This window comes from Siphateles boraxobius, unplaced genomic scaffold (genome assembly GCF_051911475.1).
Source record: "Siphateles boraxobius isolate OS27281-9 unplaced genomic scaffold, OSU_SipBor_1 5, whole genome shotgun sequence".
In the NCBI taxonomy this organism is placed as follows: Eukaryota; Metazoa; Chordata; class Actinopteri; order Cypriniformes; family Leuciscidae; genus Siphateles; species Siphateles boraxobius.
The window spans coordinates 30,297,039-30,315,559 of NW_027509141.1; the positions used below are offsets into that span (position 1 = coordinate 30,297,039).

At 37.2% G+C, this 18,521-nt stretch overlaps 1 protein-coding gene across 3 annotated transcripts; it reads right to left on the reverse strand.

Annotated features, from left to right (window-relative positions):
• Positions 1-382: 382 nt before the first annotated feature.
• col6a2 (collagen, type VI, alpha 2) lies at positions 383-17,557 on the reverse strand. Of its 3 annotated transcripts, none has more exons than XM_077203802.1 (28): positions 17,197-17,557; positions 15,157-15,252; positions 12,794-13,401; positions 12,637-12,657; positions 12,068-12,133; positions 11,928-11,981; positions 11,760-11,804; positions 11,373-11,399; positions 11,240-11,266; positions 11,088-11,132; positions 10,676-10,729; positions 10,530-10,592; positions 10,369-10,431; positions 10,235-10,288; positions 10,104-10,139; positions 9,959-10,021; positions 9,731-9,793; positions 9,564-9,626; positions 9,310-9,372; positions 9,155-9,205; positions 8,952-9,050; positions 8,414-8,476; positions 8,238-8,273; positions 8,114-8,159; positions 7,875-8,027; positions 6,769-7,224; positions 6,621-6,659; positions 383-3,551 (listed from the first exon to the last, which is right to left on the reverse strand). In XM_077203802.1, exons 2-28 carry the CDS (start codon positions 15,242-15,244, stop codon positions 2,959-2,961), a joined length of 3,039 nt encoding a protein of 1,012 aa, XP_077059917.1. In that variant the 5' UTR covers positions 15,245-15,252; positions 17,197-17,557; the 3' UTR covers positions 383-2,958. The 3 variants fall into 3 exon arrangements, with proteins under 3 accessions (XP_077059917.1, XP_077059918.1, XP_077059919.1); XM_077203803.1 differs by having other exon boundaries at positions 17,201-17,371; XM_077203804.1 differs by lacking the exon at positions 383-3,551 and adding an exon at positions 4,520-5,417 and having other exon boundaries at positions 17,197-17,371.
• Positions 17,558-18,521: the final 964 nt, after the last annotated feature.

An 18,521-nucleotide genomic window follows, 5' to 3' on the forward strand; every position in this document is an offset into this window, starting at 1 on the left:
TATACTTTTATCTTGACAACAAGTGTCATACATTTCAGGTCAGTACGTTTTCTTCAACTTTCAGAGACTTTGTAAACCCAGTGACTAGAGTCATGGACCAATCCAAAGTCCAAAATCCATGTGTTTTTAGTGACGATAAGTCCCTCCTGATTTCTCGGTATGTTGTTCAGTAAAGGCAAAAACTACATAGCCTACTGCTGCTTCTATATTACATAATATAGAATGGAATAGAATTTATAATAGAACAGAAAAGAACATAGTAATGTAGAATAGAACAGCATGATAAAATACTAGGGTAGAATAAAATAGAACATAATATAATTTAAACAAAGAGGCATTGAAATAACATTGTATCTTGAACAAAAACCACAGACGCCTCAGGTGTGTTACCACAGCTTGATTTATTGTACTAAAATTTAAGTTTTACAGCAACTATGGAAATAATTTTTCAAGCAGGCGCGGAGTTTGCGGGGGAGGTGGGGTCGGGGGGGGGGGGGGCGTCATTGCACAAACAACAGTAACATTATAATAGTATATAATAGTAACAGTAATATGTTTCAAAAGTGGAGAGTAGCCTATTGTGTGACTGTTCATTTTTCCCGTGTCTCAAAATGTTTTAAATGTTTCATGAAGTAGCCTACAACAAAATGTGGAATATAACTTGTTTTTAATCACTCTCATTGTCACAGTGTGTTTTGAAAAAAGAAAAGAAAAACTTTTGGGGGGGGTCAGGGGGAGGTGCCGGTACTCTCTTGCATTGGCGAATCATGACATTTGAGATTTCTACTGTGAAAAACAAAACTTGGAGATATTGCTGGTACAACAACAATTTATTGTTATTTATTAACAACATAGCCTAAATGTATTTAAACAAGTCGTGTGTGTGTGTGTGTGTGTGTGTGTGTGTGTGTGTGTGTGTGTGTGTGTGTGTGTGTGTGTGTGTGTGTGGGTGTGGGTGTGTGTGTGTGTGTGTGTGTGTGTGTGTGTGAAAAAGGAACCCCTCTAAGTGTGCAAGTCCAAAAATACATTTATGGTGAGATTACTAGCCTACATTTTATTTAATTAAATGCATTTATGGTAAGATTATTATATTTTCATGTCAATCTGTGTTCATTTTGACCACGAACCATGCGCTGTATCTTAATTCAGCACGTGCAGCGCAGCAGAAACGATCGCTGTACTGCTGTATACCGCTCCTGGAACTGATCGCCGGTGTGGTGCCGAATTCTGACCCCCGCCAAATTATTACCCCCCTAGTATGGTAGGTTTAAGATTAGTTGTGGGGGAGGGGTTAGGATTAGAGGTGGGGTTAGGATTAGGCAATCAGATACTGATTTCAACGAGGGGGGTAATAATTTGGCAGGGAGTCAAAATTCGGCACAACACCGGAGCGCATCCGCGTGCAGTGTGAAAGCTCTAACCTGTTAACACGGCGTGAGCTTAGAATTATACGGTTCTATCTCCACTTTTGGTCGAAATTGAGTTTTTGACATAATCTTATCCATTGGGTGTTTATTAATGCCTGTGTGGTAAAAAATGTAATGTTATTTTTGTAAAAAAAATAATAATTTGTTAGTAGTTATTAATAAAATAAAAAGGTTCCATATCACAAAACAGCAGGGATGTAAAAACTTTGATGCTCAATTTCTCAGAACTACCCTAAACGGAGATAGAACTGTATAATTCTAAGCTCACGACGGGTGCAGAAAAAATACGCACCACATGCAAATGTGAAACGGGCTTGACACTGACGCTTTTTCTGTCAGTGGTAGAGTACCGGCTACATGCGAAAAGTAGCGGTACGCAAGAAAAAGTGCAGGTACGCTTTAGAGTAAAATGTAGAAGTGTACCGCCCCACTTCGGGCACTGGTCCACTTCGGGCACTGGTCCGAACGAAGATGCGATGCGAAGTATAGTGGCTGTTTATGCGAAGTTCTACCTGTTTACAAATATGACTGTATTGTTGTACTGTTTTTCTTGGGTTAGAAATAAATGTGTTTATTTAGCATGTTTGTTTTGTCCATATGTGCTAGTGCTGAGTTCCCCAAGTGATCCCCCCCCCCCCCCCCCCCCCGCCCTCCCTCTCCCTGGCTCCAATGTCAAACTCCGCCTATGCATTCAAGTGTCCAACAACATGCCAAATTTTGGTGCTTGGAATTAAATGACTGATTGCAGTGCTAATAGTCTTATAATTTTTCTTTACATTAAAATGTAGGTGAAGAAACATTCTATATTTCACTATAAGCAACTATTTATTCTAAAACACTGAACACTGTGTTGGAACAAGAGTGCATGTGTTGTGGTAGGTGGCATAGATTTATTTTAGCTACTGCTGACCTTTAAGTCAATGGCTTAAAATGTAACCACGTTTTTAGACGCAGTAAGTGATACAGAATGAATGTTGTGTATTTGTCGACTTCTTGTACCCCTGAATTAGTGCACTTTTTACCAATGTGCATATGATAATGATATACAGGAAAATGATTCCAGTCTTACTCTGGTTTAGCACCTTGTGTAGAGGAATATATCAAACAGAAATTAAGCTAGAGGCCTTTCGGCATGAAAATACAGAAGTAAAAAAACTACAATTGCAACTTTATCAAAATACACATTCAGTACATAATCTTTGGAGTGTTACTAGTAACTTGACCTCTTGGTTTTAATGCAGAAAAGTCATTTCCACACTGGTGCATCATTGAGTTCAGGCTGATGACAGTTGCATTCTTTCTAAGGGTCTTCCTAAGTTGTCAGTTCAGCTATAATGATTTTTTTGCATTTTTACCTCTTTTGTCACAATATAAGTGCTTAAACTGCATATATTTAGTGTCCCAGACAGCAACATAGTGTCGGCCCAGATCCGACACTATGTTGCCATCTGGGCTGGATCAAATGCTTCAGTTCTACTCTGAACTCTATGACACACCAATCTCCCCCTTTACTAAAAACCCACCCTACCCCTCAGCAGATCCACCGAAAGAATCGCTCAAAAAAGCTGGCTTTTTTCAAATGGCCAAAACTCTGATCACTAAAAATGGCCGTCTGGTCTCCTAGCGAAAGCTTTGCCAGGATTTCCTTGTCGACATCGCTGCCCATGGCAATCACCGTGGGAACGCCCTCTACCCTGCGCATTGAGCTAATGCCTTCCTCCAGGTTCTTGTTGTTGGTGACCCCGTCAGTGATGAAGATGAAAGACAGCTCGGCATTTCGTCTAGCTAATCGGGAGCCCACAATGTTGTCGACTGCGTAGATAATACCACTTCCCACATTGGAGGTAGAATCCAAGTACCTCATGTTGGCCAGGCCATCAGAGATGACCGTGAAGTTGTTGGTAAGTTTGAAGGCCAGTTGGTGTTGGGTTTCATCGCCAAACTGCAGAAGAGCCACCCTGGCATTACGTACATCATCATCTCCCCGGGCTAGGGACAGACGGCTAGCAACATTTTCCACGAACTCGCGTGCATAGCGGAAATTCTCCTGACCCATGCGCTCCGAGCCATCCAGCATAAAGATGATGTCAACCGGCCGCTGGATGCAGTTGGCTACGGCTGGCTCTATAAAATACAAAAACAGCAATGATTATCTAGGTTGACATGATTTGGATTTAGGTGGTACTTTAAGCTTGAATTGTACCAATAAAAAATTCTTGAATAAACATTCACAGCGTTCAAAACCGAATACTTTGCTATTTTATTGTATGCGAAAAACAGTATGGCAACAGAGTGATATGTCCGAAAACAAAGTATTCAAAAAACAGGCGAAAAGTACCCGGGTGACCTACTACTTCCACCAAGATTTTGAAGTGTGCTTTCGGTGAACACTTTACTATCGCATGAAGCCACGAGAGAGGATTTATGATTGGCAGTGAAGTGACGTGACTGGTAGGTCACGTGACAGTAACAACATGTCAGATGTAGTATGTCCTAAATCAATTCATACTACCCATAATCAAACTATATAGAATGCACGTTTTTAATGATTACGAAGTAAATTCAAATTCAAATGTAGTACCTACTCAGTACGCGATTTTGAATGCACCGATTGTTTTATTAATGGTGCAGAATAAAATGTTACATTGAGATAAAGTTAATTTAAAAGTAAATAAACCTATAATAATTTCATTGCCAAAGATATTTATTTGTTGCAAATAATTCAAGTTGCATTTCTTGCAGTCCGAGAGCTTGCCATTTTTTCATTGCACATTTATAGAACACATCAGATATACAGTGTCATATATATATATATATAAATATAATACTTGATATATACATAATTGTATTACCAAGAAAAAACTCACTGAATTGTGCATAGTCCATTTAGCTCAGAAATCTTTTTTTCACTTGGATGTACATGGCTTATTTACATTGATCTGTATTTCCACCCCCCAAAATAATCACTGAGATAATCATCAATCATGCAATAAATGTCACATAAATGGACATTTACATTTCATTTCATTGTATGGAAGAAAGAAAGTCATACAGGTTTGGAACAACATGAGATTGAGTAAATGATGACAGAATTTTCTTTTTTATGTGAAGAAAAAAACCCATAAAAAAATCCCTTCAAATCCTAGAAACCCTGAGGATTCAAGCTAACTATTGTAAGATAAGTAAAAAAATCGAACAGTTTGTTGCCAAAAAAAAATGATATATTTACAAATACGGGGAGCACCAAAGGCTGCGAAGCTGAAAGCAATGGATATATACACAACAAGCGGCCGCACTCACAGCAAAGTCATTCCTTTTTTTGACCATTGTTGACCATAGCATGCTTTGCAAGCAAAGTGTAGAAAAATCTGTTCATTTATTCTCTTCATTTGCAAATTTGAATGCAAATAATTATTACAGAGCAGCAGGCATCAATGTCAAGATGCAAACGTTGCCATTTCGCATTTTTGTAGCAGGGAATTCTTTTTTGACAGAGGTTAGCAAAGAATTAAGTTTTTGTGAACTGGCCATGATGCTAACATGCTAGTTTCTTGCAAACTGCATTCGATTACTTTTAACGCAAAAACTACATTCATGCATAGACCAGCTAGCTTTTTACTTAACTGTCCTTATTAAGCACAATTCTACAGCGAGGCCAAATGCTTCCTACTGTATCCTTTTAGTCAAGCTACCAATGAAATTTTGGGCGGACATGCCAATCCCATGCTTTCTAACACAAGCCAAGAGCTTTGTTTGGGTTTCCCATCTCAGAATAGATCAATCTAAACGAATCAATGAACAGATCGGTCCATATCTGTTTGTCAGGTTCAGAGGTCTGTTTAGCCATCTGGGCTGCGTAAGCCAATGTAGCTACAGCCTTGGTGTAGGTATCAGGGTGTTTGGCCTCTTGTAGATCGTTCATTAAGTCTGAGACGCTTAGTACAGTGGTTGGGATGGGACTGTCCTTCCACTCCTCTGCAGGGGCATCATCTGCAAGTGAGTGTTGAAACAATAGTTTTAGGGGCCTAGCTCCTAGCAACTGGCTCCCTCTAGATGCTAATTTGATTGATTTGAGTTTTTATTTTGATAACTTTTGCGCTGATCATTGTGCGTTTAGCTGACACGCTCAAAAGGAAATGACTGTTTACACACAATTAAAATGTTCAGATAACTTTTTACCTCAGTACGGTGGATTCCTCGAGCCTCTGTTATTCTTTAATGTCTTTTTAAATGATATGTTTGATGTTTTCCATGAGATATTTTTTATTATTGATTTTATATATGATTTTATTAGCCTGGTAGTAGTTTGATACTGTACAAATGTTTATGTCATTCATACAGTGCATGACAACAACAAAAAAATCCAAATTAGGCCTAACTGGTCAAACTGCTTATTTATACAGTAAATAAATCTGACTACAGTAGGCATTGCACATTTGTACTTGTTTTTGATCAAGTGCTTGCGAGGACTGCATTTATTTGATCAAAAATACAGTACAAACAGTAGTATTATTACAATTGAAAATACCTGTTTTGTGTTTTTAATATATTTTAAAATGTAATTTATTCCTTTGATGGCAAAGCTGAATTTCCAGAATCATTACTCCAGTCTTCGGTGTCACATGATCCTTCAGAAATCAAGCTAATATGCTGATTTGGTGCTCAAGAAACATTTCTTATTATTATAAATTCTGAAAACAGTTGTGCTGCTGCTTAATATGTTTGTGGAAACCGTGATTTCTGAGGAGTCTTTGATGAAGAGAAAGTTCAAAAGAACAGCTTTTATTTAAGATAGAACTCTGTTGTAACATTATAATGTAACATTATAATGTCTTTACTGTCATTTTTGATCAATTGAATGCATCCTTGCAAAATAAAAGTACCAATTTTTTTCAAAAAAAAAAGAAAAGAAAACTTACTAACCCCCAATTTTTTATCATTTGTATAACAGCAACTTTTTAGCCTACTTAACATTCCATATAACACATTATGTATAGAGTACTTCGTTTCTAGCAATCCATCCAAAGTCTGTGAAAAAGGCAATTCAAATATAATAAGGTAAAGAAGAAAAATAATAAAATGTAGGTATTTTTGGGATACATTGACTTGGCTGAAACAAAAACATTGAATGTCTTTTCAAGAATTATGAGCCTTCATCTTTTGGGAATGGACAAATTCGGAAGGAACACTTACCACTTTTACATGGAAGATCTGGACAAACGATCACTGGATCTAATACAAATAAAGAAAAGAAAAGTGATGAAAAGAAAGCTCTATTATTATAATCTTGGATATGAAGACATAAAAACTTTGTACAGTCAGGCCAGGTCACGAGACTCACCTGGGCAGAGTACGTTCTCGATCCTATCGATGAAATCCTCTGCGACCAGATCGGCGAAACGCCTCATGCCCATGACCCTTCCATCTTTTCTACAAGCGATGGACTTCAGGCTTTCATTCTCTTCCGGCTGGTCGAACATGTCACCAATACCGATGGCATTCACATCAACGCTGGTGTCCGTGCAGAGGTAATTGAGCAGTTTGTCATCATCACGGGGGTCATACCGGCCGTCTGTGATCACAACCACTGTGACGTTAGCCTTCGCACGACGACTGTCGCGAATCAGGTTATCGTAGGCGAACTTCAGGGCGGAAGGCGTCCACGTTCCTCCAGCGATCCACTCAAGCTTCTTCACAGCTTCTTTGAAGGCTGACAAAGAGTCTATCTTGGAGTCGTTGAGGCGAATAGCTTGGAATGTTCCGTTGTGACTGTACTGGACAACGCCGACTCGAGTTCCTTAGAAATTTACCAAATACAAATTTTGTTTGATTAAATTTAACCACTTCTGCATTGCTACTAAATGTATTTAAAGGGGCATTCGGCAACACTAGCTATTTCTTCGCTGATTTTCACTTTTGTTGTCGCATGTTTTCTCAGCGAGCTCCCCCTACAGCTGTGAGGCGTATATTTCACAACAATGTCGTAAAAAAACTCACTTGCGGCACCCTCCTCCCCCTTTCTACCACTGCTCATGTGCATTTGTTATTATCGGAGCCGGCCAACTTTATCGTGTGGAGCTATGTCTACCGAGGTGAGTAATACATCGTACACATTGAGGGCGGCGTGTGTGTTTATGCCGAATTGCCGTAAAGCAGTTTGTGTTTCTCGCTCGTTCTCGCTTCTCACGAGACTTCCTTTTTCTAATATACCGGGACGTTAATCCTCATGTTGCAAGGTTGGTTTTCCGCCTAGGAACGTTGGGGGGAGCGGGGAAAGTCACCATTCTCACCAGAACAGGTTATTAAACCATCCAAATGATTTCTAAACGGTTTTAGAAAGCTGAAATAGTTGCCGAATGCCCCTTTAAAACCTGATTTGGATTGTAATTTTGCCATAACAGATTATTAAAATGCAGGACAAACAGAAACACAATGATGTCTTTTTACCTGTTTCAGAACTGGGATCTTTTGCTATTGAGCCCAGTCTGTTGATGGTATTGATCACGAAGTTCTTCTCCAGGGTAAAGTTGGTCAACCCTACACTCTCAGAGCTGTCAATCACAAACACAATATCCAGGGCACCACATCTCTTTTCACAATCTGAAACGAACAAGAAAATTATGTAACCAAAGCAAATATACTGTAGTTATCCATTCATCTCTACTGAAAAGTTATAAGAATCTTACCACAGCATCCACAGGTCTCTCTGATGTAGTTCATAACATCACATTCCTGGGAAAATGGATTCAACATTCATCCCTAATGTAATTATGTGCTATTTAATTAGAAAAACTGAATGTTAATGCTTACAGTAAGGCCAGGGTCTCCCTCTGGTCCAGGGTCACCCTGTTAAGGACATCATTTAAAATCATTTAATATTAAGTTCACATAAATTGCACTGATGTTGCATTTACTGTTATTTAAGCTCTGAATAGATCAAATATTCCATCCTTTCAATATCAATATGCACTAAAAATTAAGCTTACATCTCTTCCTCCATCTCCTCTGGGCCCCCTTTGTCCAGGCTCTCCTGGGGGTCCGGGCTCTCCCTGAAACACAATATTATCATTATGATTATTAATAATAATAATAATAGTAATAATATATATTAAGGAAATTAAATAGTTTGGAAAAGCAATTTCATGTTTACTTTGAAATTCACACTGAAATCAAAATGGACAATTCTTATTTTTTATTGGAATATTGCAGTTAAAAAAAAAAGATTTATCCGTGCACATCATTAATTTCAACAAAAAAAAATCATGTGCCCTCATAATCTGTAATCAAAATAACTTGGGGCGTGAGGGCAGGCCAACCTGTTACTCACATAAAAACGACCAATAGCAAACTACAACCATCCAATCATTGCCCAATGGACAAAATCAAGACCCTCCCAACATGTTCGAGAAGCCGTTTCATTCGGATATACATTACAATAAAGAAGATTAGACAGTCACAACCTCCGTTTCATGTCAACTATTTCTGAACAACTAACGTGCAGGTAAAATGAGTCAATTTGCTTACCGGCTCTCCTGGAGTTCCATTTTGACCTGGGTCGCCCTTTGGTCCGCAGTCTCCTCTACTTCCCCTGGGTCCAGGTCCACCTTTATCACCCCTGTCACCCTGTAGAACAAATATATATTATATAATATATTAATAAAAAAATCTAAAGCTTTATGAAATGAAATAACTTTCAGTATAAGTATAAATATGACTAATATCAGTACCGTAGATCCTCTTGATCCAGGATAGCTGAACCCAGGTCTGCCAGTATCACCCTATGGCAAGAGAAGCAACCTTTTGTTTTTATAATAGACAAGCAAGCATTGTAACATTACCATTTTTAAAACCATTAGACTTTTTTTGTGTGTGTGTGATGTACCTTTGGTCCTGAGGGGCCAGGATCACCTCTAGGGCCAGAATCACCTGGGTCACCTAGGGAACCCTGTAATGGAGATAACATGTTCATTACCAATTCTAGCTAAATAAGTTAATCGGTTGACTGGTGATACAACAAGGCAGCTGCCTTTGGTTTCGGCCACTTTCAGTCAATGTGTACTGTGAGGAAAATATTACTTGATATTTTTTGATTTAACAAGAGAAAATTATCTATTTCTATCTTCTTCTTTTTTTTACTTCTCTGCCTGCTTCTCCAGGAGCTCCTGGTGGCCCTCTTGGTCCTGGAAGTCCATTATCACCCTGGAAGTTAGAAACAAAAGCAAAAACAATTTTTTCATGTCCACCTTAAAACCAATAAAAAATCCTTTTTCCCCAGTATTTAAGCAGCCAAATCACAAAATTACCTTGGATCCTTTGTTGCCAGCTTCCCCAGCAAGACCCCTGGGTCCCTCAGGACCTGGTTCACCCTGTCAAACATTATAAATATTTAAATTCATCCTCTAGGATATTGATAAAATAATTATTACATTAAAATAACATTGTCTCCCCTCATGTAATCGGAGTTTACAACAGGAAAAGAGCTACTTACTAAACACTTTTTTTCATTATTTTCAGTGAACCCAAACACTGACCTTGTCTCCTTTTGGCCCATTAGGTCCAGTGCTGCCTTTAGGTCCAAATTCTCCTCTTCTTCCCTAAAAATGCAATGACAAATATTACAATTCTGACACAGGTCAACCTACTGTAAGTTTTACATGTCCAAAAACTATTCCTCACAGGGTCGCCTTTAGGTCCAGGTCCTCCATCTGTCCCCTATAAAACACAATAAAATGTCCTATAACATTATATCAAAATTGATTTAGAGTGTTAAAATGAAAATAAAAACATTAATCAGAACAAATACTTACAGGAGATCCTTTCTGGCCAGGAGTTCCAGGCGATCCAGGGCTTCCTCTCTCTCCCTGTAGGGGGTGTCAGAGAGTAGATTACAAAATGTTTGATAGGCAATATTAATGTAATCTCTGTGGCTAGGAGATCTTACTTTGGGTCCAGGATCTCCAGCCGGGCCAAGTGGGCCTGGTCTTCCTGGACGACCTGGATAACCCTGAGAACAAAGTGAGAAACCATCACACTTCAAACTAAAACGCCTAAATATTGGCTTTTAAATGTCAATTTGATTTTTATCCGTCATTTTTCATGTACCTTTTCTCCCAGAGCCCCAAAAGGACCAGATTCTCCAACATCTCCCGGATGGCCATCAGGACCCTGTGTAAGACACATTTATTGATTGACATTAAACGACTTTATAAACTGAAGTAACAGATATTCAAAAGAAAAGTCTCACATACCTTGTCTCCCGGGTCACCTTTGCAGCCAGGAGCGCCAATCCTGCCAATTTTACCCTGTTAAAAAAAAAGACATTTTTATTTATTTTTTTATTCAAATTTGTATCATTTCAATGTATATTTTGACAGTCTAATGATGTGTTATCCAGACTTCACTTTGAGTCTACCCAGTGGCGTAGCGCAAGTCCACGGCTTGAATCTGTGGCTACCTTCGGTAGAAATCACTTGCCATGGCCCCGGTAGTAATCACGTTCCGGGGAGGGGGGTTGGTGGTTGGTCCCACTCAGTAGAAATTGCGTTCCTGGGTAGAAATTGCATTCCCTTCGACAGCGGTTATAACAACACGCGGGGCCCGTCCGCAGTGCGTGCCCATCCGCTACGCCACTGAGTCTACCCCACATATACCATAACTAACCTTCTGCCCATCGGTTCCATTGCGGCCAGATATTCCTGCAACACCCTATTGCAATAAAAATGTTTTGTAAATATTTCAAAATACATGCTGCATGGAAGATTCTGTATTCAGAGAAAATATAAAGTGATAAGTAAATGTTATGACAAACTTACCTTTTTCCCTTGTGTTCCAATTTCTCCCTAAAAACAGATCATTTCCATATAAATAAAAGTTAGTTTTTGGTCCATAGTCAATATGCCAACCATATTTATCAGATCTAACAGATAACTTTGAGAAAAATCATACCTTTTCTCCTCTGCTACCAGGCTCTCCCTAAATGAGAAAAGAAACAGTAGGGTGGTTACAACTAGTAAACTGGACATTTCAAATGCGATAATGCTGATATATACATCATATATTTTAATGACAGCTAATTAGATGTACACAACATTTGAAATGAAATGCTGAACTGAGTATTTAACACAATATTTAACACAAAAAAACACTAATGATATATTGTCAAAGCTGTCTGAGCCTTCCGTCCTTTCTGGTAATCAGCTAAGCAAATATGGTTATCAGTTAATGCCAATAATGTCAAAATAGCCAAATATGTTCAGATTAATTGGTCTGACCGAATATATATTGGTCTATGACTAGACATTTCATTGCACACAAGAAGTGTGAAGAACTTACTTTTGCTCCAGGATGTCCAATGGGTCCCTCAATACCTGGATCTCCCTGTAGGTTTTGACATGAGTTAATACAAATAGCATTCACTGAATACAAATTAGGTTTAGTATAGTCTTTGATTGAAGTGCAGTATTTTACCAAATGCTTTCATGAGAACTGGTTTGTACTCACAGGACGCCCACTTTGACCTTTAGGGCCAGGGTGACCGTTATCTCCTTTAGCTCCCTGTAATAATCAAGGCACCAGATCAAGTGTTTAACTGCAGTGAAATGACTTGTTTACTTAAGATTTTAGTTTTTTGAGATACTCACTTTCTGGCCCCTGTTTCCTGGTGGACCTGGAGGGCCTGGAGTCTCCAAACATTTCGTAGAGTAGCACTGGAAAATTATGATGAATTTGAGTTAGAAATCATGATACAATGCTAAGATGTTTTCAATTTTTAAAAGATGTTTAGTCACTTATTTGATAAAGCTATGAGGAGGACAATAACGTCCAGATGCTTTAAATATATATATTTTTTAATTCTATTATATTTTCTGGGAGAATGACAGAAAACCTTTGTAGACCTATCAGCCACTCTTAAAAGTGAAAGTTCTTCATTGGCAATGGTGGTACCATGAAGAGCCTTTAACATTCATGGAATCTTTCCATTGCACAAAAAGGTTCTATATATTGGGAAAAGGTTCTTTAGACCATTCAAATGTTTGAAAAAATATGGTTTGTTGCAGAACTGTTCTCTGAAAGGTTCTTTGGGGAACTCAAAAATGGTTCCTCTGTGGCATCGCTGTCAAAAGCCCTTATGAGGAAACCCCTCTGAGGAACATGTTGGCATGTTGGAAATTGAAATCAATAGTTGTCAGTACACTGATTGGGATCTCACCTCTTGATAAGCCAGATGAAGCTGTAAGAGAGAATAAGACCAAATTATTAAAATACTAAATCATCTCTAATATTTCTTATTTTATCATTAAATGTATCTAAAAATGATCCAGTATCATCATTTCAGATTAGTGTGCCACTGAAAGGCATTGCATTACCATTGTGTCATAAATGCGGTTGATTGTTGATTTCACTAGGAGAGGCCGCCCTCCTGTGAGATCAACCGCCATGAATTTATCACGATAAACTCCTGCCGGTGAGTTGGCGATCTCCCTGAGTCCCGTCTCCTCCAGGTTCCTGGACGATGCAACAGCGAAGATCTTAATTAACTCATCGCGTGCTCGTTCCGACGCCACTTTAATCCCACCACATGGGCTTCCTGTCACGTGACCATCTGTGATGACCACCGCAAAGCGTGTGGCATTGGGTTTGGATGGAAAGCGGACGAGTTGTTGGGTCATGTTGGTGATGGCACAGTCAATATAAGTGCCCTTGCCCAGGTATTTGATCGGTTTGAGCAACCTGATGAATTCATTCTTATTGGTGATGGTGCTGATGATCTCCTGCTGCTGGGAAAAGTGAAGGCCTCCTACAGACCAGCTAATCTGAACTGAACCTCTGTAGTTAAAGTCTTCAAGTTTCATAGCAAAGTCTTCGGTAAACGCTTTGATGCTTTCTACCAAGCTGCCAGGTGGGTTCTCCTGCAGAGCTATGGTCTCAGATGTGTCGATGACAAAGTACAGGTCGATTGGGCATTCGATTGGTTCTGGAGGGACGTAACACACACAGAGCAACAAATGAGCAAGTCACTAAAACAACATGAAATAATATTAAATAACTGTTATACTTGTTAAAATAACAAGCTGCATGATTCTGGATAATTTGAGAATCACGTTTTTATTTATTTTTTCAAATTCAAATTTCACGATTCTGAACAGACAACTTTAACAAAATGACGTAATGTACAAGAGGTTCTGACAAAATGTACATTGCTGCGGTCTATTTAAAAATGTTTCTTTAATTTGAATGTGTTAATTTTTTTAATCAGTTAGAATGAATGACTCAATGACTCACTCATAACTTTCATACATGTACTGCATTAGATTAAACTGGGAAGGGTCATAGCACTTGCATATTGTTGTCCTATTTAACTGCTTCTATTGTTCTCATTTGTAAATCGCGACTAAATGAATAAATGTAAATTTAACTACCTTACTTGTTTCATTACTAGATGAACAGCATTTTTGAACAAATCTCATGAGTGAATTATTCAATGACAAATACATTTTTTAACAGACACCTGTCACCACCTAGTGACATAACGATACAACTGTTTTTTAAAGCACCAACTTACTTTCAAAAGGTGATTTGCTCTATTTTGATTGGTTCTGTAGACATCAGTGTTTATATCCGAACTATAACATTTTATCCCAGTACGAATGTGATAATGGTTGAAAAGGAAGCTGTTTCATACCTATATATAACAACTGCTCTCTCTGACGCAGATTTCAATGTGCCGCTGTGATTTTGTCAAAGGTTTAATAGACACAGGCAAATTGTTATCCTTTAGGAAAAAGTTTGCATGGGTGTTTGAATCTAAATTTCGCTCTTTTAACGGTTAACCGTGCAGCTCTAATACCGTTCAAAAGTATGGGGTCAGTAGGTTATTTATTTTTTTAAGAAATTAAACTTTCTTATTTGCGCACGGATGCATTATATTGGTCACAAGTAACAGCAAAAACATTAATAATGTTACAAAATATTAATATTTAAAATAAATGCTGTTATTTAAACTTTCTATTCATCAAAGAATCCTGAAAAATATGGTAACACTTTATTTTAAGGTGACGTACAGTAATAACAGTAAATGATGCATTATTACAAGTAATTAAACCTAAACCAAACCCTACCTGTAATTGTATTGTAAGTTCATGTAGCCTAGTTAATTAATATAACTCAGTACTATGTGTACATTGTACGTAAGTACAATGTAACTACGTCACCTTAAAATAAAGTGTAATGAAATATATTTTTTGAAAGAAATTAATACTTTTATTCACCAATTGACAGTTAAGAGTTTTCTAATGTTTTTGAAAGAAGTCTTACACTCACCAAATCTGCATTTATTTGATAACAAATACAGCAAAAACAGTAATATTGGGAAATATTATAATTTTTTTTTTAAAAATAACTGTTTTCTATTTGAATATATTTCAAAATGTAATTTATTCCCGTGATGGCAAAGCTGATATTATCACTGTTGAAAACAGTTGCACAATATTTTTGTGGAACCTGTGATATATTTTTCCTAGGATTCTTTGATAAAATTCAGATGCAAATAAACAGCATTTATTTGAAATAGAAATGATTTCAAATTTAACAAACATTATAAATGCCACTTTTGATCAATTAATATGTCCATCCATATTGTTAAATAAAACGTGTGAAATGAGCAATGAAATAATACATGGATATTATAATAAAGCAGATTAATCGGTTAGTAAAGCAAGCATTTACTCACTTGTGCAAGAAGAGCTAACTGGAGTCTGGCCCTGTGTGTGAACGCCCACAAACAAGAGGAGGAGGATCGATAGTCTCATCATCCTCATTCTCCTTCCTAAACAGACATTTATAAAGCAGACTTTTAGAAGAGGGCAAAATATGTTTCTGCAAAGCCATAAATTGGAGAATGTGACCGTTTTACCACTTTAAATTAAAGTACTCTGATGCACATTCATGAAATTATGAACTAACAATCTATATAAATTCACTATATACATTTTATATAAGCTATATAAATTGAGTTTTGCATAGTGTCAGTCTTTTGTATCAGTCCAGTTGCACTATACTACTTCTGACAGGGGCATACAAACATCTAAAGTGGTACACCAAATGATCAGTATTTAATTTATTAATAAATTATTTTTAAATATATAATTGGATGTATAATATAATATAATATAATTTTGTGTCAAATATATTATAGAAGTGCCCTTGAAAATGGTCAAACAGAGTTAAGTGACAAATGGAAACATGAGATTGACACACCCATAAGAAGTTGAATAGAAAATTGAAAGACAGTAGAATATTCAAGAGGCAATGGCAAAAAGTCTTCTTATACTGTAATCTATTAAAAATATTCTGTATTCTGCTGCCAGGCCAGTAGTTGGCGATGTCACTTTGTAAAGAAAAACTACGAGCCTATAGACTGATCACATTATACGCATGTGCATGACGTCTCCGTTTTCACAAATTTGCGTTTTTGTAGTTTACATGAAGACAATAATGGTATCGTTTTAAAACTTGCATTTTCAGCCACCAAAACACTGTTGTCATATAAATAAAATGCCAAAACACATAAAAAGTTTTCCGTTTTTAGTTGCAAACAATGTCGAGTAAACGAGCCCTCAATTAAGTAAAAAATTTCCAAAAATAAATCTTATAAATGAAATCCCCATGGGAAAAATACTTCCAGTGGGCGGGCACTGTTGCAATCTATTAGCCTAAGCTATAAATAAGGGAGTGGCTTAGGCAACCGTAAGTTGTTTCCATAGACTCAATAATAATTATCCTAGGTTATTTGAGTAATTAAGTTTCTCAGTGTCATTATTTGTGTGTGTATTATTGTACAGGCTGATGCTGAAGCGCCAAACAGAGGCCTGTTACCTTTCTCTGCGCTGATCAAAACGGACCAATCACGGTCTTTGCAATTATTGTATAAAGATTAAATATAAATATTAATTTTATATAGATTTCTGGGATGGATGTTCATCTGTATGTCAGAGATCAATTATTATAATTAATCGATTCAAACAACTGTACAGTTACAGAATCAAATGTCTCAAATAAGACAAAAATGACTTTCAAAGCCCCCGTTTTTCCCCTGAAGTAAGACAACCTTTGTCTCAGATGAAAGAGTTTGAAACAATTATCTCATCTAGGCCTTCACATTTGTTAAAATGAGCCGATATGCATTGTTTAAAATAAAATAGGCAACAAAACAGAAATATGGCCTCTAGCCACAATGTAATTCCTGCTTACGTCCAAATAGCACAGGTGATTATGACATGATGAATCAAGTATTGTAAATATATGATTCATATATTGCAAATGCATTACATATACATTTGGTTTTCAAGGTCTGTTTGTTAATTATACTGATTACACCATAACTTCAGGTATTTCAGGCCCACTTGACAATATGAAATGTGAATATAGGCAAGTCATAATATAAACACATGCGTCTAATAATATGTTTTAAAATCAATCAAACAAAATAACAGGACACATGTTATCTATAGGACGATCTACAACATGAAATAACTTGAATAAGCGTATGCAACACACACAGAGTTATGGAATTAATAATAATACAGAATGCACTAAATTGTTTTTCAGCAAATATAAGAACCATAGACAATTTATGTGAGAATTTACAGTTCACTGAATAAATGAACAATGTACAACAAAGTGATAGCATGTGCCTGAGCATTTCCACACTTCCACTCATCAGAGACAAAAACGCACTGCCAAAGTTACAGAAAAGTTTGTCTTCACTTACCCACCAAAGATCAGAAAATCTGAAGAACTTTTCGAGTGCTGATTTCTGTTTAGGGTTATCAAGCATACACTCCGAACTGGGAAAAGCAGAAATCAGAAAAAAAAACTAAAATAAGGGAGTGAGTGAGAAGCCAAGCTGCAGGAGAAGTTTCATATGCGCTTCTCCCAGCTTGAACAGAAGTCTGGCCCCTCCTTCGTCAGCTCTAGAGGACCGAGCATCTGTGCATTGCCTATACTGTCCCCATGGCGGCGCTGTGCATCCACACTGATGGACTACACTCCCACTCACGATTTTCGATGGATAGGCTATCTGGTGTTAGGATGAGGGGGTTGTAAACCCACACGTTTACAAAGAACATCTCATAAAACTATATATTTTTGTTAAGAAGTAGGACATGTAACCTATTGTATTAATCGATTCGCAGGAACTCTCATATGGCATTTCTTCTGTGGAAGTGAATTAATGAAACGCACATGGCAGAAGCATCTGTCGCCAGAATGACCCTAGTTCATTTTCAAAGGAAAGACGTTATTTGTCTTTTGAGTATTTGCAGAGAATTCTTGGGAAAAACACAGCCATGTGTTATTAATAAAGACTTTAAATACTCTGTTCTCAAGTTTAATTGAATAACTAACACACGCACACACATGGGGGGTTTTTCAACTACAGGCACTTTTGGCCTTGTGAACTTGAGGGGGGGGGGGGGGGGAAGTGTTCTAATGAAAATTGTCACAGTCTAACAGTTAAATATAACTAGTCTAGTTTAATGATCCATAAGAGAACGCACTTACATTATAAGACAAATTGGTGTTTTTTGACATTTTCCGATCCGCACTGAACAAATGTCATTTCCATCACATGTAAATATTTGATTATTATTTTAAAATATTATGATATGGATCATTTCTTAACAGTGTAACACCACTTTCACACATAGTATTACCAGTTTATACCATAGATTTGTGGATTAAGTAAATTAATTGTCATGAGGCCCAAACACAAAGCTTACATCCACCATAACCTGAAATATAATATTGGATTGGTCAGACACATTTAAGAAAAATAACTACTTATGTTATTACATAAAGTGGACCATTATCCCATAAACTGTATGGAGTGTATGGAGTGATTAAAATGTTGTAAATATTTTTTTAAAAGTTATGAGAGGGTGGAAATGACTGGGTGTTGTGGAAATGACAATGAGTGGACGTCCATGTAAAAAAACAGAAGACATTTATTTGAAACTTTCTGAAACAGACAATTCCATTTAACAAATCCTTAATCTCAATAGTCATTAGTTTGTTTGGTTCTGTTTTGGTATAGGA